Below are 26,959 nucleotides of genomic sequence, written 5' to 3' on the forward strand. Positions count from 1 at the left end.
GTCACATGATCTGGGAAGCCCCGGGTCACAAGAATCCTCTAAAATGATGGAAGAGCGGTACAGTTACCGACGTCACTTTTCTTCCCAGTGGAGGCCAAATAGCCCGCCAATTTCTTGCATGCTCCTGGCAAAGAAGTAGTCTGCACAGCACTCTGTTTTGACAAGCACTCATGTATTTTTTTTTTTTGTTATACACAAGCGTGGCATATAAGTGGCCTGTACAGCAATCGCAGTGGAAAACAAACACACATTGACGCTAAGGACAAACCAATAATCATCTGGCAGAGGCTACAGAATATACGAAAATAATTTCATTAAGGGAAGAAGGGAAAAACTGAAGCATGCACGAAAAAGCTGCATCTAGAAAAATGCCACTCTTGGCAACAGCAGAACAACCAAGGGTAGAAGCAACGGTGAATTACAACGCTGACTGGTCGAGTTCCAGCGTGCTTACAGGCACACAAACGACCTGCACGCATGGTGCGCATTTAATGCATTGAGCATATTATTCTCTATGGCGGTGGGACTGCAAAAACATAAAATCAATCCTCTTTGAAAGAACCGCTGTCGTCCGACAAATGTGTTGCAGGTTGACGGTTTTTTCAGCGGCATCCTAGCATAGCTCGAAGTGTCTTGGTATAGCCTGAGAGTTCCGGTAAAGCCCGACAACACACTCAGTGCTTTCGTCACCTGCTTCAGCACGACCCAGCACCTCAGCCTTACGGATTGCGCAAGCGTGCACGGCGGTGTGAACAAAAATCAAGTCCCAATCGCTTCACGCCCACTTGACGACAGGAATGACAGCAGTGCAGAAACGCTGAGTGCGACATGTCGAAAGTGAAGCAAGGTTGTTGATCCTCGCTTGTCCGGGCTGTATAATTCCTAGCGATGAGGGCCAAGCTCTTCCCAAACAAAAACGTAAACCTCAACTCCGATAGTGCTTCAGCTGAACATGGTCGCAAAGCAGAAATGTGCCAAGGCTGTGATGCCTGCCGCCAACAAAGGACTTTCACTGATAGGGAGGCTTACAGCCTTGTGGTGGTATGTTGCAGGACTGCCTGTTATGACGATCAGAATTTACCATTCCTGTATAACCAACAAAGTACACATTTGACTCTCCGTAACTAAGAGCTCAAAGCCTCCGTTCGCTTTCAGGGGTAAACCTGACCAAATGCGAGCCAAACTTGCCATGCTCAAGACTCTACCCAAAGTGTACTGCCTTAGCAAAAGGTTCACGCAGGAACGCGACTCCCGCCTTGAAATCCTCGAAACAAAGTGCGCACAGCAGTATTGCTGGGCATGAATCGTGCAACATTCGTTCAGCACAAAACTTAGCATGCGTGTCGCCAACACTGGCCCGTGTGCTACAAGGGCTGCCTGACTTCCTAGTGCACATCAGAACGAGAGTGGCCTGTCCCGGGGCAAAAAAAAAAACGGCAGAAATAGCCGCATGTCCGGTATACACGCACGCACACACAAGCAAATTATACACAACGAAAGACCTGTACAGAGAACACACGAAAAAAAAAGGCACATTCTCTAACGCAAAGAACTCTGCTCAACTGCAAATCTTTGGCAGCTCAATGAACAGAAGGCCTAGAAACAAGAACAAACTGACAGTCATTTGGCGACACTAAGACTGCTGGCTGCAGCAAGAACACACGGGCGCTGCGAAGATGCAAGACCTCCGACCCATGGCCACAGTTCACGGCAGCGAACGTAAATAACTGTGCTCAATACTACTGATCAACTCTTCTTCACTTTTTTCAAACAGCCAACAAATCTACCAGATTTGTCCCATCATCATCAAAGTATTGGTTTGGCAGAGGGCTAATCCAAGCTAACACCACATAATGCGCAACTCTTTTGTATTCATGACTGTGTCAGAAGTTTTGCAAACAGGGAAGACCTCACAGGCCCTCAGTATGGCAGGGGTCAGGTAAACGATACGGTCAATACCTGAAGTATTCCTTTGGTGGCCGCATAACTGCACACACTCAAAGAACCCTGACAAATAAGGAAAACGTCTCTGGAATTCGAACAGTTACCCAAGTACCTGTACATCAGAAATAAAGCGAAAAATAGCTAAATAAATTAAAAAAGCTGCATAGGAGAAACTTGAATGAGCAACAGCCATAGTAAGCAGAGCTGCTCTTGCAAAAAAAAAGCTGTCTCGCTGACCATAGTGCCCCTTTTAATCTAAGCCGTAGTGGCAATCTGCTCAACAACAAGACTTATACTATTGCTAAATGCAGCCTGAGGACTTGAATCAAGAGCCTTTACTTATCCCGCTCTGCTTTGTTCAACAATATTGACAAATCTTGGTTTTTTATTTCCCGCACAAAACGCGTGGCACCAAATTTCTCAAGCAATGCATCACTGCCAGTATGAAGGTTTTGCATCTGCTCAGCAACTTTGGTGCCCCCACCAACAAATACTGTCAACACTGCAGCCAACAGCCCGAACACTGCAGCCAACAGCCCGAACACTGCAGCCAACAGCCCGCACATTACACCTTCTGCCCCTGTTGCTAGTGCGAAACAACAATAGCAGATGAAACACCCCGACTGCTTGCGCTACCATGACATCTTGGGCATTCTGGGAACTGTGCAATGTAGTGTCGTGCACAGTACGTCTTGCAAGGCAAGAAGTGAGCCGTGATCCGGGCCAAGTCGGCCACACAGTATACGATGCAGCAGAAAGCCAAAGAAAGACGGTTCCGCCATTGCAAAATATGCATCTCATTCTTTACTTAACACATCTGCTCCTGTATTGTCCCTTTTTCCCTGTCTTGCATTAGCACTACTACATTATGTTTCAGAAGCAAATGAAACAAGCCAGAAAGAATAAAAGTAAAAAAAAAAAACTGTTACTAGCCATGAAGAGTTGAATGACATTGAGGTCGCAACCCCTCGCTCATCGGCACATCGAAGGGAGGAAAAACAATCTGGGGGTGATGCACGCATTCTTCTTGCGCCTCGAACACCTCGCACCATATGTTGGTGCGACCAGCTTGCCATAAAGAGAGCTCCAGCGCCACTGCTCGCACGTTGCAAGTGATGACGAACGTGACGGTACTTGCGCGCGGTATGCAACCTCCCCGCTGAGCTTAGCGCTAAAAAAACAGAGCCAATCTAATGCGAGGATCGCCCATGTGTCCGGCCAAGTAGGCTGTGCAACGTGCCAAAGGTTCCGTAGACAGGTGGGTGACAACAGAGCGCTGAGGTGTGGCGTTAAAACAACTGGACTTGCGCGAGCACAAAAACCTGCAAGCACATGCCTCAGTGGCTCGCCACCACATCAAGAAACGTAGCATCTTCTAACAAAAACCTTCTCCACCTTCTCCTCCACTAACAACAACAGCAACAACAAACTAAAGATCAAAGGTACAGATTCTGAATACGCAACAATAACTAAATGGTGCAGAAAGAATAAAAACGGAAGACTATACAATGCAGGGTGCACACCACATAGTGGCAAGCACAAGATAACAAAAAGGACCAGAGACAATCAACCGCCTGCTTCGCTTTGACGCCTGTGAGAGAACGAGAACCGGCAAAATGCAAGACCTGTATTCGCAGCCCAACGTCCACTTCCGTCAAGCGTGACACCAGTTGGTTGAAGCCAGATTTAATGATTCACCGAAAGCAGTTCTGATCTACCAGCGCACAGTGGTGTGAATTCTCCTCAACAAAATACCCACTTCAGAGGCAAATGCAGAGGCCAGGCTAGATTGAGCCATGAGAGTAAGAAGCTGTAGTCCTGAGCACTGGCAGAAATCTAGGCTTAGCAATCAGGCCATCATTTCTTTCCACCTAAGAGTACAGGGAGGCAAATGTGACAAAAAAAGTCAAGCCTCTTTCGTCGGCTCAATGTAAAAATGAAAAGGAGAGACAGTGAAGGACTTGTTGACTGAGCATTCCAACTAAAACAAACTGCAATACCAACAAGTCCACCGTGCCAAGTCTTTCCCCTTGACTGCCTTCTTATTAGCTCAAATACGCTCGGGAACTTCAAAATGGTACGCAACCTCACGTCTAAATAAACAGACAAACGTCAAATCAATAACCAAGTTTTCTGAGCTGACCTAAACCGCATCCTAACTATATCCACAGTAGTGCAGAGATGCAGCTGGATTTGAACTTCTTAACCGGGTAACTAAGAATAGAGGTGTATTACATTTCCACATGCTTTAAACAAAGTCAACTGCTGCCTTGACAAGAAACAAAGGCAAATTCTACGCAAGAAACGCATGCACAACACTTAACAAAACTTTGCAACTTTTCAGTGCACTGCAGCAAGCGGGCCACACTAAGAGAACCTCGCATTTTCTCAAGAGTGCTATCTACCAAACACAAGATCATGCCTTTACATTTTTTTTTTTTTCAGTTGGTACTTCTATAAGATTACAGTGCAATCTCGTACAATTCACTGCCTCAACTCTACTGACAAAACATGAACAACAAGAGAAAGAAAATATATATATATATATATATATAAAACTTGTTGCCTTTCCCTTGCCATCGTGCCTTTGAGGTAAACTAAAAAAAACAACTTTCAGCACATTGAGACAGTGCCCACAAGAGGCAGCAGAAAAATAGAAGCTCTCAAAACATTGACTGCGTATCATCAAGTTTTCTATTACCACACTCTACGTGCAATTCCATCGCGTATTTCTAGTACAGCATTGGTTATAAACGCTGTCGTCACTTATGCAGATCATTACGCTAACCGAGCCCCGCGTGAGTTCGCTCAAACAGTTTCGAGCGAAATTCCGGCCAGCAACTTTTAATTCTCTGCCGAGCCGAGAAAGCTTGTTTCGGACATGCCCCACCATCAAGCTGGCCAAACCGTAGATCGCGAAGCCAAACAAGCGCCGGAAGTGTCGGACGATGGCGGCTTGTGACAGGAGACGTCAAACGGGCAAACGGCAAGTGCTCGGTGTTTTTGCAGAAAGTCGGCACTTGCAGAAAGTCGATCCAGTCTTCTGTCTGAGAGTGGTCAAAACGTGGCTCGCCCAATTTCAGCCAGACTCCGCATTACTAATTGCATATCCCATCAGCGGCACCACTGCTGAAGCTTACAGTACAGTTTCGAATGACCAGAAGCTGGGGGGAGGGGGGAAGCTAGGGACAATGTTGACGTCCGCTCGCGCTTCGACTTGCATGCAGAACGCTCGCCTCTACTGACCAAGATTCGTCACGACAGCCTCGACACAGGTGGCACCGACAACAGCGACACACACAAAGCCAACCACGGCAATTGAAAGGTCTTTTCTTTCCGTCCTAGACACGAGTTTCGGAAGAAGGCAAGCTGTCCACACCGGGTCCACTGCGGCTGCCAACAATCTTTCTCCACAATGTCACAGTCCTTGCCGCGGACGACGGCGAGCGACACCTGCGAGATCTCTTTCTTGAACGAGGTTCTAACGGCGGGTTTTCTTTGACTCTGCAGAAGAGCAGGATTTGGAGACCGGGTGAGAGCTCATCAGGATGGCAGGTTTTTGGCGAGAGAGAGGGGAAAAAAAAACTCAGATGAGACGCGGCCGTTTGTGTGTTGGAGAGTCCATCACGACATCTCCTGGGCTAGCGCTGCCCGGAGCAGTCCGCTTGCGTGATTCGACATGGCGGGCAAACTCCTCGGCGATGAAGTTGCTTAGGCTGGCTGCACTGCGAAAGCCGGGTGGCGAGACACTGCCTCCTCCGTGGCTCCGGCTTGAACCCAAGGCTGCAACAAAATTTAATCATCATCATCAGCAGCAGCCCAACGATGTCCACCGCAGAAAATAAAACGTTAAGAGATCACTGAGGTACCTGCATTGAAGAAACGCGTATGCATGACGTCACATCTTGTGACGTTACACCAAGACGTCGGCGTGACACTCCCACAATTTTCACGTCCACTGAGACTTGTGACCAGAGGTCTACACCCGCAAACTGGAAGTCGATCACTTACCAGTTCGTAATCGATCACTTAACGATCAGTTATCTATCACTTATCGATACCACAATTAATTGCCTTACTTAATCAAGTTCCATCAACTGCCCATCTCAGTTTTCAAATTTGGTGCCATTCATCAGCTCCGCCCACACTTCCGGCGTTTTCAAATTTGGCGCCACTTTTGCTAATAATCATCTAACTTTAAACACTGAAAAAACTAAATATGTTATTTTTCGTTCAAAACAAAAGTGTATTGAATCAAGTGATTTTTCTATGTGTGTTGACAACAATGTTATTGATAGTGTGTCTTCTTTTAAATATTTAGGGGTCACGTTTGACTGCCACTTGTCTTGGAAGGAACAGGTGCACAGTGTGTGTAAAAAGGTTGCGTACAGTTGTTTTACCTTGGCTAAGGCACGGCGGCACTTTCCACCTGCTATTCTTAGATCACTGTATTTTTCATTATGTCACAGTCATCTCAGTTATTGCAGTGAATCATGGGGAATCACATACAAAACGTATTTATCACCATTGCTGAGACTACAAAAACGTGCCTTGAAAACCATGGGATTACCTTCTTCGAATAGTTCTAACAATAACATTTTTGACGCAATGCAAATCATTTCATTCACAACCTTACGCGATTACAAAATAGCTCTTATCGTTAATAATATTGTAAATACCAACTACCCCTTACCTCTTGGTGCATTCAGTATTCCCGTCCGCAACACTAGACTAGCCAGCAATGGCAATTTTAATCTTCCTATTTGCCATAATGCGTACGGAGAAAGACGAATAGAATTTACAGGAGCGAAAATTTGGAACTCGTTGCCAATTGAAATAAAGCAAGCTAGGAATTTCAAACTGACGTGCAAGAAACATTTTTTGGGAATGGAAGCAAGGCTACAGAGTTAGTTTTTCTTCAATGTGTTTGTGATTGCTGTCCTATATGTTATTTTGTATTGGACCGCTGACTAGCCTCATTGGCTATCGGTCCAAATATCTGTGTATACATTTTGTTTGTGTTACTCAATAAAGACTTCTTGATTCTCCGGCCCCGCTCACTTTCTGGACATTTTTGGCTCTAATTAATTACCCAGTTAACCCACCTTAACCATTCTGCCGCTGCACATCCTCTTTTGATTCTCTATCTGACGATACATTCTTTTTCTGATATGCCAACTAGTTCCTCCGTTATAGCACCGAGATTATCTAGTCCACGTCGAAACCACCTACATAGCCGTACAATGCTGACGCATTAAAAAAGGCCTCTTCCACTGACCTCCAAGGAACTCTGTCCCAAGCCAGCTGTGATGCACCTAGCCCCACAAACTTTCTATACTCCGTTTCATACTTGGCGAGCAATGTTGCCCAATGCTAGCATCTTTAAGTTGTGACAAAGTGTAAGTACTGCAAACTGACAAACACATACTCGTCCTACCCTCACAGAGACCTATACTCCATTTCATACATAGCTGTCAACGCTGCCAAATGTACGAAAGTAGACCGCTGCAAAAAACAAGCAAAATGTATCCGTCCGCCTTGCGTTGTGGCTGAGTGGGACGAAGCGCGCGCCTGTCTGTTCATTTTACAAGATGCCAAGGTTCGACTCCCCGCTTGGCTGGTTTTTTTTTTCCCATTCCTTTTTTATTTTTATTAAAGTAATCATTAGGTAGAAAGACGAAACTGTCAAACTCTAATGCCTAACTTGAAAAACACAGCGCTCTTTACTTGTTTCGAAGGGAAAACGCAGTGTAGTCTATTGGCGACGGACGTGATTGCGAAGTGCTTTTCTCGGGCAATGAGCGACTTTTTAGCATGCGGCACACAAGGTGATCTTATTCCAGTAGAGAGACCTTCTTTCTTGAGCCTCGTAACTGTCCGAGCGCTCACCCCGGCCACCTCGCCCACAGTTTCGAGAACTTCACGCGCAGTCTTCTCCAGGAAGCGCTTCCTTACGCTAGAGTAAACGTTGAAATCACCTGCTTGAAGTCTTTCGAAATTTTCGGAGACTTCAGCTTGGAGAATAGGCGAGCAGGAGATGTTTTTAAAGCCGCAGTGGGCGAAGAAAACAAGCGAGTAGGAGATAGCAGTGCCATTTTCGCAGACTCAGAGACCGAAAGACGAAAGCAGACGACATCACCGGCTGGCCTAGCTGCGAAAACCTGATACAGGAGGAGCCGGACAAAAACTAGAAAACTGAGGCACTTTCTTTTGAAGAACATAAAAAAAAGCAAACTTTTTGCAAAATAAAGCACTTTTATTATTATACTACAATATCGACCAAAATTTACTTTAATTTTAAGTTCATTACTCTTTTCACTTTCGACACACTACATTGCGATGTGGACGAGCGCGAACAGGCGCCGCAGCCTTGGCTGCGTTGACTGCTATGTATGAAACTGAGTATAGCGAAGCAAGAATGAGACGCAGTGGAGTGATACACAGCTGGCATGCCTATCAGCTCTGTCGTCGTACACACCGAAAAAAAGTGGTTCATCAGTGAAAATTGCAATCAGAGGGTTTGATAACCAAATGCCGCACTGCCTTGTCGATGATTTGCAATACCAAGCATGTCGTTTTATACCACTCCATGCTTTTGGCAAAGCCCTCACTGAGACTACAAGCAGTACGAGTGACAAGAAGCGGACAAGCTTTCACAATGCTGCATGTTAAGTGTGAAACGGAGGGAACTCCCATCTATCCACCCACTGCATGTGAAGTCCCTTCACGTGGCATGACTCATTGAAGTGTACAGTGAGCTCGAAGGGCACAAGGACGTTAAGCAGAATGGACACCCTATGACATGTATTTTTGAAAAAAAAAAAAGTCTACCAATAAGCATGATCTCCACCTGCAAGTGTTGATCTGTATCAAATACACATTGAATACAGAACAATGTGCTCTTTTTAAAGTTTTTTTTTTCTGGCGAATTACATCAACATTTTCTCCAAACTATGTGTGGGAACAATTTTTCGCCGGTTGTACGTGATTCACAAAAGTTGGGTCATTGTGAAAATCGATTTGTTTACAGTATCTGTTCTCCACAATACATGAGCTGCCCATACTTTATCTGCCCCTACTGCTACAAGGTAGTGCACGGTTATGTGCAACATACAATGCTGAGAATAAATTCAGGGGAGAGTGTAATAGTAAAATTAATTTGTATTTCCATTCTATATGTTTTTTCTTAGCTTCTTGTAATTTTGCCCCAGCAATGCCAGGCCCTCGCCACTGCCAGTAATGACAGTAAGGGAATGTGAAGGGCAATTCTGCTTGAGCAAATCCCAGAGACAGACTGGGTGAAAAAGAAAGAAAAGAATTTGCTTCCCCACGATATCTAGTGAAGCAGCGCAACGGCACAAGGCCAAGGGAAGAAGAGGACAAACACAGCGCTGAACTGACAACAAATGTTTATTCCGGATGCTAACAGCATATATATACTCTTTTGCCAAGACAACGTGGTGTACTCAGTCCCGTTGAAGTGTGGTGGGTCATACATCGCCCAAACTGGCCGGTGTCTAAATGAAAGACTTAAAGAGCACGCAAACAATGTCAAGAACGCGGCCCGCCACATAGGTATTCACTGTCGTGACTGTTCATGTTACCCAGAATTCAAAAACAGTCATGTTGTTACCAAACACAAGGATAAGCTTACACGAGAGATTATTGAGGCATCTGAGATCATGAAGCTGGGTGCGAATTGTATCAGCACTCCTTCCGTTGCCATCTCGGTGAAAGAGCACAACTTCCTGATTTCAAATGATCGATGTACACGCGATACAGCTGCATAGGCATAGTGACTGGGATTGATACTTTCTGCTGCTCTCTGTTTCTTTGTTTTTTCTAAGGTGCAAAAGAGTATATATATGCTGTTAGCATCCGGAATAAACATTTGTTGTCAGTTCAGCGCTGTGTTCGTCCCCTTTGGCCCTGTGCCGTTGCGCTGCTTCACTAGATATGTCAGACCAACTCGCCCACCAGTTCATGTTGTTCCCCACGATGTGTCCTCTCTAGTTACCTTAACTAACTTGGAAGGGCGCCTGCATCGCAGCAACACCAGCACCACAGACTGCCTGATCACTGCAGGTGCTTCGGTCTCGGGAACTGGTCACATGCGAATGCTTCAGCCCGGTGCTCTGTTCTCCGCCAAGGGGCAAGGCCTCGCGGGAATGAACCTCCCGCGAGCTCGTCCCGTATGGCCTCGGAGCGCCTCCCCTGTGCTAGAGTGAGCGAAAGTTCGCTCATAACCTTGCTTGCGAGTCAAACCTCCTTTCTGTACCTCATTTTGCTGTTAGCTGGCGTTATATTGTCGCAGTAATAAATGCCATTATGTGTCAGCATTATCACCGTTTCTTTGTTTCCCTCACAGCTCGGCCCAACGTGCGCTTGGTCGTGTGCACGATCATGGGTCGAGGTTGGTGGTTTGAACTGTGTCAGCCGCAGACAAGCAAGGAGAACTTACTTATCCCCCATTTCAACCCCCCCCCCCCCAGTACATATAAATAAATGACGATAGAGCACACGCTGACAAGGGAGAGTCCACACAAGGGACAGGAGTAGCCACTATGAGAGTTGCCAATGTCAGCTGAAGGAAAGAAAGCCGTCACTCTGTCATGAAAGATATTTGCACATCGAGAAAGGCATGCACTTCAGAAATCTTGCAAAGAAAGTGTTCGTTTAATAAAACTAAGCTTAGAGTAAAGTGGAACTGAGTAATGCAGTTCATGCATTAATTTCAGACAGACGCGAAATTTCGATGCAAGTTTTGCACTTCTGAGGCGCTTTGTAGCGCGTTCCACAGAACAAGTGGTCTACCTTCGCCGAGTCCACGTGTTTTGAATGGTGCCAATATTTCTGCAAACGGAAGATTGTGCCGTTCAGCTGGCAGTTTTACGGCCAATGTGACAGCTGCATGAGACTCTGGGAAATGAATTATTTCCTCCTCACCTAACGCCACCCTTTCAACGAAGAGAACACATATCCAGGGGTGCAACAGCTGAAATAGGATTTGTAGCAATTTTTGGAGCAGAAAAATCTTAGTTTTGGAGCAGTAAAATCCATATTTGGAGCAACTTACGGGAAAAATATTCGGCATTCTGGAGCTAATATTCATAACTTGGAGCAATTCCACGGGAAAGAAGCCTTACTTCCTGTACAAAAATAAGATCTGAACATCGGACTATATACATGTGAGCCATAAAATCTAGTTGGTTTATTTTTTAAGGCTGTCTCACTTCAATTATGCTTTAGCTTCATTGGGCAAGGATCTGCAAATCATTTACAAATGAACGCTCGAGAAACCCATAAGGTAGGGATGTATGCACAAACCTGTGAAAAAGGTTAATCCGTAGGTACACTATACAAGACCAAGCAAAGGAACATACAAGAAATAGTTTGCATCAACACTACAAAAAAAATTTATTGCAGTTCTAATCACATGTAGACAGGAATATCGACTAGAACACATCCCAACTAGCACCAACACCAAATAGACAAGAATGTCCACATCATGGCAAGCTAAGCCGCTCCTGCACTATTACAATATACATGTCTAGTGTAGATGTTGTTTGCATGTCAATGCCTCGCCTTTTTTAACATTTGCTTTTCCAGTTCCTTGAGGTCTTTAAGGGCTTGCTCAAGGTTTCCATTCCCTGTAGTCAACAGCAAGCGACCACTTTCAACCGTGTCCATGTCTTTATCTTTGATGCCGAATTTTATCATCTCTTCAGCCCTAGTGAGCAACACCTTGCTGGCTTGCACCTGGCCTTCCAATGCTTTCTTCTTTGCTTCAAGAGTGTACTGGTTTGAAACAGCCTCCTCTGCTGCCCGCTTGCTTGTGCTTTCTTCAGCGCTCATCCTCAGAGCATACTTCGCTCGTGACTGCCTCACACATCTAAAGAGGTCAGAGCTGAGGGGCACCTTACTTGCATCACCATCACAGCACTGAAGATAACTTTTAATGTGGCGCATTCCGTTAACACTAGCGATGTTCAGAGAGCTCCGTCCATTTAAAAGGTGCTTATTTTCACTGAAGCCTCGTTCCAGGTCAGCATTTCCGTGCGGCAGAGAAAGAACTGCTTTTACAAGTTGTGAAAGCATGGGATACTTTGTTTCACCTGTTATTGTCTTCATGCAAAATATCTTTGCCCCGTAGACATCCAGCCTTCCTTCCAGGGTGCCTTTGCTCTGATCGCACTTCAGCACGAGCCATTCATCAACGAGAGATGACACCTGACCATCACCCAAAACCTGAGGAAGTTGCCCCACAATGTAGCGTAAGGACCGCACTTCCTGCTCAGCATTCTCGCATTGTAAACCCAGGAACCTTGCATGCATGACCACTTTATTTGTGAGGGGGAGCTTCTGAAGCAATGCTTTCGAACAAGCAAGGTAAAATGCCCGAGCTCCGAGGCGGAAACTTTTTTTCTCCAAAGGGTCCCAGCCTTCCATAGCTTTTTCTGTGTCCACGCCAACTTCCGGTCGTGCCTTCCAAAAGGCAGCATCATCCAGGTTAAGCTTGGTTAACTCCTCTGCACTCTTGCTACAAAATATCTCGCTTCTTAAAAACCGACTCAAAACTCGTCGCACTAATCCTAGAATTTCTTCATGAAGGACATGCAGAAGTGGCTCCCGCCTTTGGAAGAGTTTCTGGAACCCGGTGAACAGCTCTGCAGCATTCCTCAGAAACAGTACCTTTGCATAAAGGTCCTTGCTGCCAAAAGCTGCAGCAAGTCTGCTGTGCTGGGTCTGCACACCTGGTCGCAGTCTACCACAGTTCCCCCGAAAAAAGGACTGCAAGGCAGTGAATTGTTCTTCCACGCGGACTAGAGAATCTTGCAATGTCAGCCAGCGATTAGAGACGTGTCGGAGGAAGACATGAGGCTCTATCCCCAAAATCTCTTGATCTTCTTTCAGGCCCTCGGCATGCACAGGATGCTTAAGGGGGGACACTGGTCTTGAAAAAAAATTTTTTATTAATGAAGTCACAGTTACGAAATCTTCAGGGCACATGTATTTTTGTGTGCCGATTCTAAATATGTCATTTAATTTCATGTAAAACAATTCCTTGAGCACTTTTTATGCTAGTATTTTGTGGAGAGTTTTGAAGAAAATTTGCTGTGGGAAACTCGCTGAAATGTATGCCATTATGTTCTCTTGACACCAAGGAATACAATAAGGGTGAAAATGTCTTCCTGCCTATCATAGAACTTAAGTTATAGAGTTTTGAAGTGTGTATTCCTGTTTCTGAAGTGGCAGCTTCAGTACCCTATTACTCATGTTCTATGAGAGCCAGGATGATAATGTTACCCTTATTGTATTCCTTGGTGTCAAGAGAACCCAATGGCATACATTTCAGCGAGTTTCCTGCAGCAAATTTTCTTCAAAACTCTCCGCAAAATACTTGCATAAAATGTGCATAAGTGCTCAAGGAATTGTTTCACATGAAATTAAATGACATATCCAGAATCAGCGCACAAAACTACATGTGGCCTGGAAATTTCATAACTGTGACTAAATTAATAAAATTTTCTTTTCAAGACCAGTGTCCCCCCTTAAAATAATAATAAACATCCCTGACAAGTTCTTCAACATCAGCACAAAATGCATCTAAGCCCTTCGAAAATGCATTGTGCGCACTTTGTGCAAAGTGCACTCCCCAACATCAACAAGATTTGGGTTTATCGTTTGTTTCAGCTTAGATTTCACGCTCTTCATGACATTAGGGCCATCACTGAAAAAGCAAAGAAACCCTTGTTTTGGCAACTCAGTTAGGGCATCCTCTATGCACCCTACAATTATATCCCCAGTGGCACGACCGAGGTTAAAAGAGTTCAAGTGCTCGACAACAACTTGCTTTGCACTTTCGGAGAAATATCTAACCAGCAAATCCAACTGCTGCACACGCTGTTCAGGTTTGGTTTGGTTTATGGGGTTTAACGTCCCAAAGCGACTAAGGCTATGAGAGACGCCGTAGTGGAGGGCTCCGGAAATTTCAACCACCTGGGGTTTTTTAACGTGCACTGACATCGCACAGTACACGGGCCTCGAATTTCTCCTCCAAAGAAATTCAACCGCCACGGCCGGGATCGAACCCGCGTCTTTCGGGCCAGCAGCCGAGCACCATAGCCACTGAGCCACCGCGGCGGCTACACACAAGCTGTTCAGGTTTTGGAGTTTCGTCAATCATTAACGAAAAAAAAACATTTGGCCGACACAACTCTGTCAAAAGCTTTGACTTGAAGTAAGGCCCCAGACCATCTGAGATGACATAAGAAAGTTTTGCCCTTCCACAGGTAAAACTCGTGGCCACATCACTGTCGGGAAACATCCTTTTATAGATGTGTGCTGCTGTGTCACCCCATGAGTAGGGAATGCCTTTTGAAACAACAGACATTGCAAATATGGTTTCAGCCTCACAAACTTGGTCTTGCAACGAGGAACGAGGCCTGCCCCGTGAAAAATCTATCGTGGCTTGCACGGTCTTGGGCGCCAGTAGCACACCACTAGAATCTCTATGCTTTGCCGCTACCCCCACCTGCTTCTTCCTGTTTGCATGGCGCTGGACAGCAGCAGTACCATGCTGAGCACAGCAAATTGTCACATTGCACAAGATACAAAAAGCATCTGTGTCCTTGATGCCTGCCCTGCACCAACCACTGGGGTGGTATTCTCCCGGTGTCGCCTTTTGCGACATGTCGCATTCGCTCTTCGCTGATTGGCTCGAGCCGCGGTGACGGCGGCGTGACGACACGGACCCGCCTTCCTACTACGTCATCGTGACGTCGCCCCAATTTACTACGCTTAGTCGAACAACGGAATGCGCTGAAGCGATTCGCGCGGGCGACGGGCTACCGTTAGCATACGAACGCAATTTGCAGTTGCGGCTTTTGCGCCCTTGGCGTGAAAACATGGCGACGTCCTTTCAAGCGAGAGCCGCCCGCTTCAGCCAATTCAGCAGTCCTTGCGATTCCGGTCGGCATGTTTACCGGCAACTACTGGTGTTGTTACTTTTCGCTATGACTTACCTTGCTTCGACGATAAAGTTTAAGCTGCAATTCAGCCCAGTTTTTAAGATACGCTCTCGATTCTGGAGCGCGCAAGCCTAATGGGACCTCCAGCTACACTGCTACCGTCTGCAACTGCCCGAAACACAGCCGAAACCTAGCACAACCGTCTGGAACGAAGGAAAAATAGATTTGGAGCTTTTTCGCGGTGTTTTATAGACTTAAATGAAGTAAAGCAAGTTTATATTAAATTTGCAAATGTTTTTTTGAACATTAGACGTCATGTGATGGCAAATATTCTTGCTATAAAAGATACGAAACTACTGCTGCTAGTGGATCAGCAGTGGTAAATTGTCGCTTCTCGGAGTGAATGAATGCACCGCAGACGAAAGTGCCGGCGGCTTTTTCTGTTTCTTCGAGCATATGTAAGCACTTTTTTAGGCCCCGCCCATATGCGACATGTCGCAAAAGGCGACACCGGCAGAATACCACCCCTGATCACATCATTGTTGCAGTCCACTTCATTCAGCACCATGGCATTGAATTTCGTGCACCGCCCTGTGAAGAAAGAAAAAAAAGTTCATTTTATAAAAGGCAGTATGTTCACTACTATTACCAGCAAACTACAAACTACAGCCGGGAACTGATTTTTTTCGGCCTCCGGAGGAACCAAGAAAGTACAAATAATCGGGCATTTAGAAATAAAATTTATCCACTGCAATATTCATAGTAAGCCTCCCTATTCCTCCACCTGAAATTCATAGAAAATATAGGCTGGGGAACATGCATTTAAAAAAATAGCAAAAGCTAAAAAATATGTATTTTTCAACAAGGCGTGGCTTAAGAACCTTAACCACAGGATGTTATCTTGCTCATAAGCACCATAACGTAATGTTTTTTTACTGGACACAAAATCCGCTGCATGCATCGCAGAAGTGCGGCACCAGAACAGCCTCATTCAAATCTGACTGCGATCAACCTGTGACCAAAAACGAACGCAGTACGACACACACAAAAAAAAACAATAAGCTGGGGATCCAAGGGATGGAGGTTCAATTCCCTGGTAGACAAGGTTTATTAATTTATTTTTTAAATATCGATTCAATATGGTGATTGGGCATCCGGTCTCCACCAATCAGAGCCGCCGCAAAAGTGGGACAGATTTTGTTCACAACGATGAGGCATCAAACCTTAAAAATAAAAAGTAACAGGGCAAAGCCATGTGACAGAAAGGCATCCGAATTACAACTTACAAGCTAGGAAGGGACCGTACACTGAAAAAAAAAAAAAAATCAGCGGGCAAAATTAGATGGGGGCAAATGCTGAAAGCAGATAAGTAGGGGAATTGTAAGCAAACAAAACTGGCGAGTTCGTCTTCGGCACGTGGTTTACGCTTTCTAGGTGCGGGCGATGACTCGGGATATTAGGTGTAAGTAGATGTTGCCGAAAACCTTTGAAATGTTTTTTTTTTTTTTAATAGCCGCCGGCATGCGACATTATACTGCGACTGTAGTGCAATGACTGATCTTGTGAACACTTCCTTTGTAGCACGAGATGAGAGCTTAGTCTGGAATGACGACTGCCGGCAAGCACAACTGCTTCTGCATTATTCCGGACTTTACCAGTATGCCTTGGCTGAGTTTTCTCGATGTTCCTGAGCTAACTTTAAATAGACCACTTCCGAATGCAAAGGGCCTTCATAGTTCGACGAGCCCGACTGCTGCTGTCGGCACCCCCGTGTTGCTTTTTGAGTGCACGCGCAAGGCGCGACTGATTCACCTCCTATCTTACGATGTGAATGTGATCGACGAGAAAACGCACTGATTTCGCGGTGCATGGATGGCGCAACAGAATACCGGCAACTTCAAGCAGCAGCGAAAAAAGTCGTGCAACACAATGTGACACCTGCATTAAAGGGTTGTGGCGCATTAAACACAACCACACTAGTAAAATACAACCGCGAATTCATGCCCGTCTGCTCTGCCGCTTCATCTGAAGCCTGGCAAACGATGACATCGTTGATTGTGGCAGCATATCGCCCCCACCCCCAAATAGACGGCGTTAATATTTGCAGCACCTCTCTCATTGATCTCCATCTAACACACATCGAACGAATAAAGTTTGAATGCACTCACCTTTACTCATGATGAACGCCTATCGACACTGCAGCGGTGTGACCAGCTGGGGAAACCAATCCGAGGTAAGTGTCCAAGACCGTCCCTCGGCGTCGACAAGCCGCCGCACACACAAGCTACGGTTGCTACGGTACTCCCCAACTTGCGCTCACCGTGCACGTGTTTTCTTTCTTTTCATGCATAGTTTCAAGCCATCAAGCCTCTAGCTGGATTGGATTGGCCACCGGCACTACATGTTGCCAACGCAGCTCCGATTTTTCGCCAAATCTAGCAAGACTACAATCTTTCGCGTCTAATCGGGCATTTTGGCGCAGCATGGCGCAATTTTAACCCTTTCACTGCCAGGTTTTTTTACTCACACCTGCACACACCCTGCCGGGTTTTTTTCGCATGTTAGTTTCCTGGAAATTTTTTGCTAGTAACGCACTAAAATGCTCTGCAGGACATGTAGACATGTTTATTCAGGATAATCTTATAGATATTAGTTGTAATGAATGAAATCTTACAGCACAAATCTGGCCTGTCGGATTTCCTCTTCTTACGCGGATTTTTCGGTGGCAGCGGGACTTCATCGCTGTCATCACTCGACAAAGCACTTAGGTGGGCTCGTTCCTCGTTCTCATTATCATTGGACTCCGAATTCACATGCAATTTTGAAGTTCTTCGTCCGTCGAAGTGCGGACGAGTGTGGCACATTGCCTCACACGGCTCCTGTGCGGAAACCAAAATGAAGCGACTGGGATGCGACGGATGTCGAAACATGCGCGCTATCTGTTGTGTAAAATTTGCCCTACAAGATCTATGAGTTTATAGCGTTTCTCCATAGATGGCGCTACATGTTTGCATAGTTTATTTTTACACGAGTATTATCGGGAGCGGCAGGGGGTGAGTTAAAAAGCCAAAACGAGTTAACTCGGGAGAGGCAGGGGGTGTGTATATCTGGTAGCCCGAGTTATCTCGGGAGTGGCAGATTAAGGGTTAAGGGGGGACACTGGTCTTGAAAAAAAAAATTTTATTAATGAAGTCACAGTTATGAAATCTTCAGGGCACATGCATTTTTGTGTGCCGATTCTAAATATGTCATTTAATTTCATGTAAAACAATTCCTTGAGCACCTATGCACTCTTTATGCTAGTATTTTGCGGAGAGTTTTGAAGAAAATTTGCTGCGGGAAACTCGCTGAAATGTATACCACTGGGTTCTCTTGACACCAAGGAATACAATAAGGGTGAAATTGTCTTCCTGCCTATCATAGAACTTAAGTTATAGAGTTTTGAAGTTGTCGCTTCAGAAATGAGAAGGAAAATGTGTATTCCTGTGTGTGAAGTGGTAGCTTCAGTACCCTATTACTCAAGTTCTATGAGAGCCAGGATAATAATTTTACCCTTATTGTATTCCTTGGTGTCAAGAGAACCCAATGGCATACACTTCAGCGAGTTTCCTGCAGCAAATTTTCTTCAAAACTCTCCGCCAAATACTTGCATAAAAAGTGCATAAGTGCTCAAGGAATTGTTTTACATGAAATTAAATGACATATCTAGAATCAGCACACAAAAATACATGTGCCCTGAAAATTTCATAACTATGACTAAATTAATAAAATATTCTTTTCAAGACCAGTGTCCCCCCTTAACAAATTTCACACTTTTGGTGCAGCTTGGCGCAGAAATATGCAGCTGTATCAAAATGGCGCAATTGGCGCAACTGTTGCACCCCTGCATATCTGCCCTCGGTGAGAAATGTTTCAGACAACAGTCATGTCGACACTATCCGGCTAAAAAAGAAAAACGCTACCTTGAAGCTTGGCGGCACAATCGTGAGAGAACTCGCATGAAATCCTCGACTCAGGCCATTAAAACACATACATTTGGTGCCCGCTTACAATGTAGTGGCTTGTCGTGAATGTCTCAGCATGCACCTATCATTGTGCATGAGGCCAAAAGGGTCTGTCATAAAACAGTTGTAAACTACGCTGCACACTGCAAGAAAACTTCACCAGTGCTCCTGACACAATGACAGAGATGTGTCGGAGACATAGGGTGACAATCATGCTTGTCCACCCAGCCTATACGCAGGCACTGATGTCTGAGCGATCCCGCAGCCATGTAGACGTGGCCATGACCATAGCTATTGCGTATAGTTGCCACATCGCTAGACTTCTCCATACCATGGACAGCAAGTAGCTCCAAAATCTAAGCAGCTTCGGCAAACTTTCATTTTCCTCCATGTGCAGTAGCTGCCATTGCCGCGTCACAGGCTGCCCAGCATCTTTGCACAACTGCGATTCGGTTTTATCTGGTTCTGTTGTCATATCATTGGCCCTGTCATGGATTGCTCCAGTGTGGTCCGATAGTATTGTTGTCCCTATCATGGGCGAAACATGACCCAACGTTACCGACGCCGTCGAGAAAGCAAAAATGAAGCTAATTCACGCTTTTGCAGTCTGTATTGTGTGTGATAAACAATATCTGCTCTGCTGCATTTAGGAAATTGTGCTGCTTAAGACATAAACTAAAAAATGCTCCTTCTAAAATTAAGCTACTTTGTTATTCTTCAATAATTAGACCTAAACTCAAATATGCATGCATAGTGTGGGACCCTTATACTAAATCTAACGTAAAAAATCTGGAGAGAATACAGAGAAGAGCTGTCAGGTTTATCTTTAATAAATATGCAAGGTCTGACTCCCCCACCACTTTAATGGAGATTAATAAAATTGAACTACTTGAACATCGGCGAAGAAAGCTTCGGTTAGAATTTATTTCTCTCTTATTACATAACAAACTTGGTTTGGATCCCTCATCATACTTAACGCCGGCACCAACCAGACAAACTCGTCAACACCATCCCAGTTCTCTAACCCCTATATTCGCTAGAACAGACACAAGTTTTCGTTTTTTCCACGCACAATAACAGATTGGAATGAGCTAGTTAAACCATTATCCCAAGAGTTTTAACCAATTATTTTTTCTATATTGTGTTGTTCTTTTTTGAAACGTTGCATTTTTTTTTTTTCTCTCTTGATTGACCTTGTTCGCCCACCCTGCTTGGACTCAGTGTCCGCAGTATTTTGTAAATAAATAAAATAAAAAAATAAACACAGGGTTAATATTGTCCTCAGGCCGCCCATTCCCCGAGGGATGCGAGACAACAGACCTGAAGAGATGGCCAGTGCCTCGCGGAACGTGTCCAGGTCTACGTCATCGGGATCCCCCTGACCAACGACGGCGGGGCGCTCCCCTGCGCTGGGGCTCAGCCTCGCGGAGGGCGCTGCTGGCGCCATAACTCCGCGCAGCGACCCTGGCTCGAGGGAGAGACGCTGCCGGGGCGACGCCCAGCCGTGGTAGCCGTGGTGGTGGTGGTGATGGTGGGGCGCCTTGCCGCACAGAAAGGCCAGCAGGTCTTCCCGCCGAATGTGGCGCTTGCGCTTCTTGGCCCACGCCAGCAGGTCCTTGGTGCGCCGCTGGTAGCCCGACTGGTAGCCCAGCTCACTCACACGCCGCTGGGCCTCCAGGCACTCTGTGCACGTTGGTGACGCAGAAAACTGTCTACATGCGTATTACTCACAAAAAGAATAAGCTCAATTTCAATTACTCAGCTAACAATATCTTTCTTTCTGAAGTAACAGAATACAAATACCTTGGTCTCTGGATAACTAACAACTAGGGGTGTGCGAATATTCGAAATTTTCGAATGTAGTTCAAATATTATATTTTTGGTATTCGTATTCGATTCGAAATCCAAGTATTCGTGTTGTTTCGAATATTCGATCCGATGCGAATATACGTATCTAGCCGAATATTCTATTGTGAGCACCGGCGTTCATATCGGTCCGCAAGTCCTTTCGACAGAGACATAACTACACGGCGGCGCCTAGAGCAATGCCTAACGTTGGGCCAAGCCGCAGCTGACTGCGCTGATGAGCTTCTTTGTGGCTATACCTGCAAAGCTGGTATAGTCAGAGCTGTGCACGAAGTGCCTCGCAATACGTGCCAGTTCAGTGCCAAGTGGGAGGGCATTTTCTGTGGCTGGAGGAGTCGTTAAGGGAACTACTTCTGCCTGACTATGTGGAGCAGCGGGTTTTCCCTTCTCGATAACCTTTTATGTTCATCCCAGCAACGCGCTTTTGTGCTTATGGCAAGCTAGCCTGAATCAGTGCTGTGTACTAGCCATCTTCTCTGATATTTCCACTCTTTTATGAGTAATGTTCGAGACTTTGATGCTTTTTGTGCAGCCACACACACTGTTTGTGTTCATTTAATCATTGATAGTCAAACTGTGATGTTCTTGGGTGCTCGAATAAACGTTTTGTAGTGGTTAAATGCATCTGTTCTTGATTATTCGATATTCGATTCGATATTCGGAACGAAGTATTCGTATTCGATTCGTATTCGAAAAATTTGATATTTGCACACCCCTACTAACAACCTCAAATGGAATCTGCACATCGATAAAGTAACCGCTAATGCTTGTCGTAAATTGTTTTTTCTCAGAAGAGCTTTAAAACTGTCTACAATCAAGGTCCGTTTTACTAGCATACAACACAATTATACTTCCAGTACTCGATTACGCCGCAATTATCTGGGACCCTTTCACACAAACTAACATTAAAAAGCTTGAACGAGTGCAGAAAAAGGCGGTTCACTTTATCTATAATAATTTCTCCCGTACATCAGTCACAGAACTTTTAAGACAAGCCAACTTGCCTGAACTAACCCAGCGTAATCGACTTTCCCGACTAAAGTTTATGTATCAGATTGTAAATAGACATTGCAACGTTAACATCTCTGATATAATTACATTTTCTTCCGGATATGCCACCAGGCAGAGGCATCAACTAACTATGACACCATTCCAAGTAAGAAATAATTGTTTTAAATATTCTTTTTTTTCCCAGGACTGTAACTGACTGGAATAACTTAAATAATACTGCAGTAACTCAACCCTCCCTTTCTTTGTTTGCTGCCAGTCTCTGCTGACAACCCCCCCCCCCCCCCCCCCCTCCACACCAAAAAATTAAAACTTTGATTGTTCATATTTCGCTGGTTAGTGCATTGTGTTAAAATGGCGATTGTTATGGCGTTTGTTGTTGTACGTGGCAGTGTACTTTGTCTGTTGTGTTGCATTTGATTACGTTTGCGTTTTATTCCCACCCTGCTAAAGTCCCCTGTGGATTGCAGTATCTGTAAATAAATAAAATCAGGGTTGTCAGTTTGGCTTGTCGCAACTTTCAGCAGTGTGAACACCAAGCCAAAGGCAAAACTTTATGCCAAAACTTACTATGTGCACACCAACTGTGTGCAGTTGCACCCGTAATACTACCGAGCAAGCTTCGGTAACCTAACTCCTCTCCTCACATGCCTTACCTGGCAAAAATTAGGGGGCACCCATCGCGTTACTGCCCACTTATCGCACATGTTACCGGTTCACTCACAAATATGCCTTCCCTCTTTACGTGATATGTTTGATGGTTATTTGTTTTTTGATGCCCTGAACGTGTTCATTTTCGATGCAATGTGCTTTTGTTTTAATTATGTCACAGGCATAACATATAATGTACCGTTGTGTGATTGTGGGTTTTTGTGCACAATGTAGTTGCTGTAGGGGGCGGGGACCTCCGTCAAGCCTCTATAGGCTTTTTGTCCCCGCTCCCCACATCCTTGATGTGAAAATAAACCTGACCTGACCTGACCCGACGTCTAGAAACCTTCACACTTTCTTTATGGAGCCCATGAGAGAAGTTCCAATGCCAAAGTGAGCATCATACCATTGTGGCTAAACCTGTACAACCTTTGTCCCCAGTACACAGCCCAAGCGCTTTGCTTCTGAGCCATGCTTAGTGGCTCCCCGGACATTGTCAACATTCTGGATATCTTGGACATGAGATAAACGCTTATCACCCATCCGAGAAATAGGACTTGCACAGTCCCCACTGTACGGCTTTAGAAGCAAAGCCTGTTGGGCTCTGCACTTTTGTCGAAGACAATATATGTGAAGTGACACAAGTTCGGCACGGAGTGCCAATGCAATACTTTTGACAGCTTACCTTGGGAACCATGACAACACAGGCACTGAGCATTAAGTTTGGTGCAAACTGAAGTACAGTCAACAACTAACAAACTTGACACGATGTGAAACTGAGTGCAGCAATGGAAGAGTCTTAGAGTTACTGTGCGCACACATCTTTTTCCATAAGCTATTCAAAGTACACAGGCGGTGACTCCAAACAGCTTCCATTTACTTCTGGAAAGAAGTTAAATCCTTCTACGTCTGAACCATGCTGTTCACTGCATTTTGCTTACATTTAAAGATGCCGCTTTGCTTCCTTTTGTTTTTTTTTCAGTGTGAAAAAAAAAAAAATGCCTTCCCAATCAGTTCATCTGTATATACAATGAGTGACATCATCCATGACACCATTGTAGAAACCATGATGAGCAAGTTTTGGGTGGCACCAATTGAAGCTCTCCCTCTTCAGCTTGACTTGGCCATGCTAACATAGAAAATGCTGTGGGCTGCTGGTTAAGTAAGCTCACCCAAACCTGCATGATGAAAATGACACACAACACATTGTGTTACGTCATGTGAAGAGCTTTTTAAAGTGCGATGTTGTTAGTGGAATTTTTCTACTGCATTTTATAAGGAAATGAAAGCCTTTGAGCAAGGTTAAGTTAGGTTAAGGTACTTCATACATATTCTTCTACAATTTATGGCCTTAACTCAAATTCATTGTAATGCTTTTTCAGCAGCAAAGACAGCTTGTAACATAGTTAAAAGCTTTATCGGTTCCACAAACAACTAACTGGGAGTTGCAACTTGTGCCTCCTATGCCAATGATGATGATGATAATTATGTCCTTAGGCTTAATTGCAATACAGCCTTTGAGTAACTTACTGATGTTGTTGATGGAATTTACTGATGATGATGACGAGCATGCCTGATCAGTACGTAGTTCCCTGCCACACTCGTGGCATTGTAGCTTTGAACAAGCGTGACAATTTCTCAACCACAGCATTTATCTGCCCTGCATGACCTCTGTGCGACAGCACTTCCCGGTACTAGCAGCGACTACAGGGGGCGCCACTGCCATACCAACAGCGCCATCTGGTGGCAGATGTTGCACATACACAAGGGGAATACAATTCAAGACCTACTGAACTACAGACCTGCACAAATGGCCCTTCTCCAGCGCGCATGTTCTAGTTCATGCCTTTTGCCGCTAGGGTAGAAACATTACGGGCGGCGTGGCGCTAATACATACCTGTTGAGAAAATGGCCCCCTCCATCATTTTACTTCAAACAAGGCAGTTTTGTCATTTGTCCACGTAATCATTATCATCCATTTATCTATGCTAGGCACGGTGGTGCTGACGAAAAGAAAGCGGATAAAAAGGAAGACGTTTTTTATACTCTTCCAGAGCGAAAAAAGTCGTTATCATGGATATTTTTATTGCTGATGTTAAGATAGCAGAGGAAGACGAAACAAATGTATTAAATATCTTGCTCAAAATGGCAAACGATGATGATGATCATAGCAGACGAACAGGTCAACCGAGCGCCCTCAACGGCCAATAAGCTAACGAAAGTTGGCGCACGCTGCTCCATAGGACCCTGCCATGTGTGCAAGTCTGTAGTTCAGTAGGTCTTGATACATTTCCTCCCATTTATCCAGGGGATGCTAATGCATATGTCTATGCGCACATCTATGTGCACTTGTGGGGCAGAGCTTCAGTGAAGTGTTCCTATGAGTGTTATTTCTCTGGCATTGGCAAATGATAACGGTGGTGTGGCCTACCCTCTTCGCAATGGCTGATCACATTGTTTCTATACCACTAGGTAGCAAGCAAAACATCTTTAGATTCCTCAGCACAGTCCCTACACAAACTTTCAGCCCGCCACACTCTCTGGAAGCGTAATAAGCACCACTCGTGGAGGCACGTGTTCCAGGGTCATCGAGGGCCATGCAACGCAGCTGCAATCACAAGGTCAGGTTGCACCTTACCAAAAAAAAAACGTTATGCATGTCGCATATAACGTCTTGCGTGTCGTGTCGCTCCATTTAGCAGATTTTCGCACTACAACCTTCACGAAACAAACAGGCTCCCTAGCAGTTTTATCTCCATCTGAATTTAGCAGATTTTCGCACTACAACCTTCACGAAGCAAACAGGCTCCCTAGCAGTTTTATCTCCATCTGAATTTGGCTGAAAATGAATTTCCTTACTACCTGCAACCAGGAGGCAAAGCACGACATTGATGGTCACCAAAGGCACACACTCTTCAGTGTTCAGAAAACTATTGTGGGCGCTTGTGGGTTACCAAAATGCGGTACGTTTTCAGCAGCGATACCACTCTATAATTACACAAACGACGCTGGCGTCGGCCTTAGTCTCACAGCAACCGACGATTAAAAAAGAAATCAAGCGCCCATTGCACACGCGTTTGTACTGAGGCAGAGATGAAAGAGCGATTATCCATCGTGTGTGTCGGGGAAACGCAGATCGTAAAGGCCAAACACCAGATGAGATTCGCTCGAGTCACGTGACGAGATAAGGAAAAGATTATAGTCTGCCTACCTTTGTAGAGATTAGTGACGCTTGAGGCCGCGTTCTGGAAGGGTACCCAGAGGGACACTCCATGCTGGCGATCTGTAGATTCAACGACAAATGCGGCGTTGGTTGATTACGCGACGATAAGCGACGCGTTCTCGCATGCAAGCAGCTACTTCCTGCGGGCCACTCCGGAGTTTTTCGCGTTTAAATTTAAAGATCTGGCCCAACTACTATCGCCATACGCACAAAACAGGCGGTTTATGAGATAAAAACGAAAGAAAAGCAGCAGCTTGACATCCCAACGGCTAACCGCGTCGAGTCAGCAGCAAGATATTTAATGCATGCGCGTCACTCTTGAGAGCTTGGGAAACGCGTAGCCGTTGCGTTTCGTACTTTCTTGTTTTTCCCCAACGGCCAGTCCTGTTGGCGCCGCCAGCGACTGTTAAGCTGTCCGGAAATGAATAAACCATCGGGACCATCACAAGAACGCGCCGCGAACGACCAAAAAACAAAAAGCAAAGAACAGTACAGGCGAAAGCGACTCCATCCGTCCTCCCCCCTCACTGAACCCTCCCCGTTTTTCCTTCCAGCACATCGTGGACTAAGCCTAGCGGAGAGCTGGGCAGTAGAAGTACGCGTAGCACACAGTCCAGCACATCACCACCATTCCCTTCGCCCTTCGAGCAACGCCCGCGACACGATGGGTCGGAACCTACCGCGGCGTCCTCCGGAGACGTACACAGCACGAACGCGTTTTAACGGCCTCTCGCAGTAGATACCTTTGTACAGCTGGGCTACGCAGGTAGCCGAGTTCTGAAACAGGAGCCACAACTTCTGCGACGATGTGTCGCGCTCGTTTTGTATTTGGCTCTCCAGATCGGGCGCTCGCTCGACCTCCTCGATGCATTGCCGCTCCCAGTTGGTTATCCACGAGTCCAGCTCGTCGGACCGCTCGGCCATGGTGTTGCCTCAGACCGCTGCACGACCGAGGACAGCAACCACGGGGCCGCGCCGTTTTGATCTCGACGAAGTCGCCTCGTTCGCACCTCGCTGTGTTCTTTTTCTCTTTTTTGATTTCGGCTTTATCCAACGGATGAAGAACAAAACCCTCCGGGGCGAAGAGACGCGGCGAACTTCGGGGCGTTCCACACGGCGCGCACCAAAGCAGCACTTTTTTTCTTTCGCGAGCAAAGCACACAAGAAAGTCGGATGCTGTCGGGACGGCCACCTACTACGCACAGAGGGAGCGACTCAGGCGAGCAGCCAGTGGCCAGGCGGCCGTTCCAAAAGGCGGCAGTGAGCGCCTAGCGACAGATTGCGTAACTAAA

The 26,959-nt window shown here is 45.6% G+C and overlaps 2 protein-coding genes and 1 pseudogene across 3 annotated transcripts; all 3 read right to left on the reverse strand.

The window, feature by feature from the left end:
* Window positions 1–5,258: 5,258 nt before the first annotated feature.
* LOC149348854 (HUWE1-associated protein modifying stress responses) lies at window positions 5,259–26,910 on the reverse strand. Its single transcript, XM_089588409.1, has 4 exons — window positions 26,411–26,910; window positions 25,656–25,727; window positions 20,240–20,602; window positions 5,259–5,727 (listed from the first exon to the last, which is right to left on the reverse strand). The coding sequence occupies exons 1-4, from the start codon at window positions 26,589–26,591 to the stop codon at window positions 5,531–5,533; spliced, it is 813 nt and encodes a 270-aa protein (XP_089444535.1). The 5' UTR covers window positions 26,592–26,910; the 3' UTR covers window positions 5,259–5,530.
* On the reverse strand, window positions 10,437–12,959 carry LOC149348855 (uncharacterized). Its single transcript, XM_089588406.1, has one exon. The coding sequence runs from the start codon at window positions 12,952–12,954 to the stop codon at window positions 11,518–11,520; it is 1,437 nt and encodes a 478-aa protein (XP_089444532.1). The 5' UTR covers window positions 12,955–12,959; the 3' UTR covers window positions 10,437–11,517.
* Window positions 13,478–14,995, reverse strand: LOC149348856 (uncharacterized; annotated as a pseudogene). Its single transcript, XR_016292319.1, has 2 exons — window positions 14,110–14,995; window positions 13,478–13,856 (listed from the first exon to the last, which is right to left on the reverse strand). The product of XR_016292319.1 is annotated as an uncharacterized LOC149348856 (transcript).
* Window positions 26,911–26,959: the final 49 nt, after the last annotated feature.

Source organism: Amblyomma mixtum, chromosome 4, assembly GCF_055824585.1.
Source record: "Amblyomma mixtum isolate Tamu chromosome 4, ASM5582458v1, whole genome shotgun sequence".
In the NCBI taxonomy this organism is placed as follows: domain Eukaryota; kingdom Metazoa; phylum Arthropoda; class Arachnida; order Ixodida; family Ixodidae; genus Amblyomma; species Amblyomma mixtum.

Excerpts from the sequence above, each read along its gene's own strand:
- LOC149348854 (XM_089588409.1), bottom strand. The coding sequence starts at position 26,591 with ATGGCCGAGCGGTCCGACGAGCTGGACTCGTGGATAACCAACTGGGAG. Across the intron at positions 25,728-26,410 it reads CGTAGCCCAGCTGTACAAAG|ATCGCCAGCATGGAGTGTCC; the intron begins GTATCTACTGCG and ends TTGAATCTACAG. Across the intron at positions 20,603-25,655 it reads CGTCACTAATCTCTACAAAG|AGTGCCTGGAGGCCCAGCGG; the intron begins GTAGGCAGACTA and ends CAACGTGCACAG.
- LOC149348855 (XM_089588406.1), bottom strand. The coding sequence starts at position 12,954 with ATGTGCCCTGAAGATTTCGTAACTGTGACTTCATTAATAAAAAATTTT.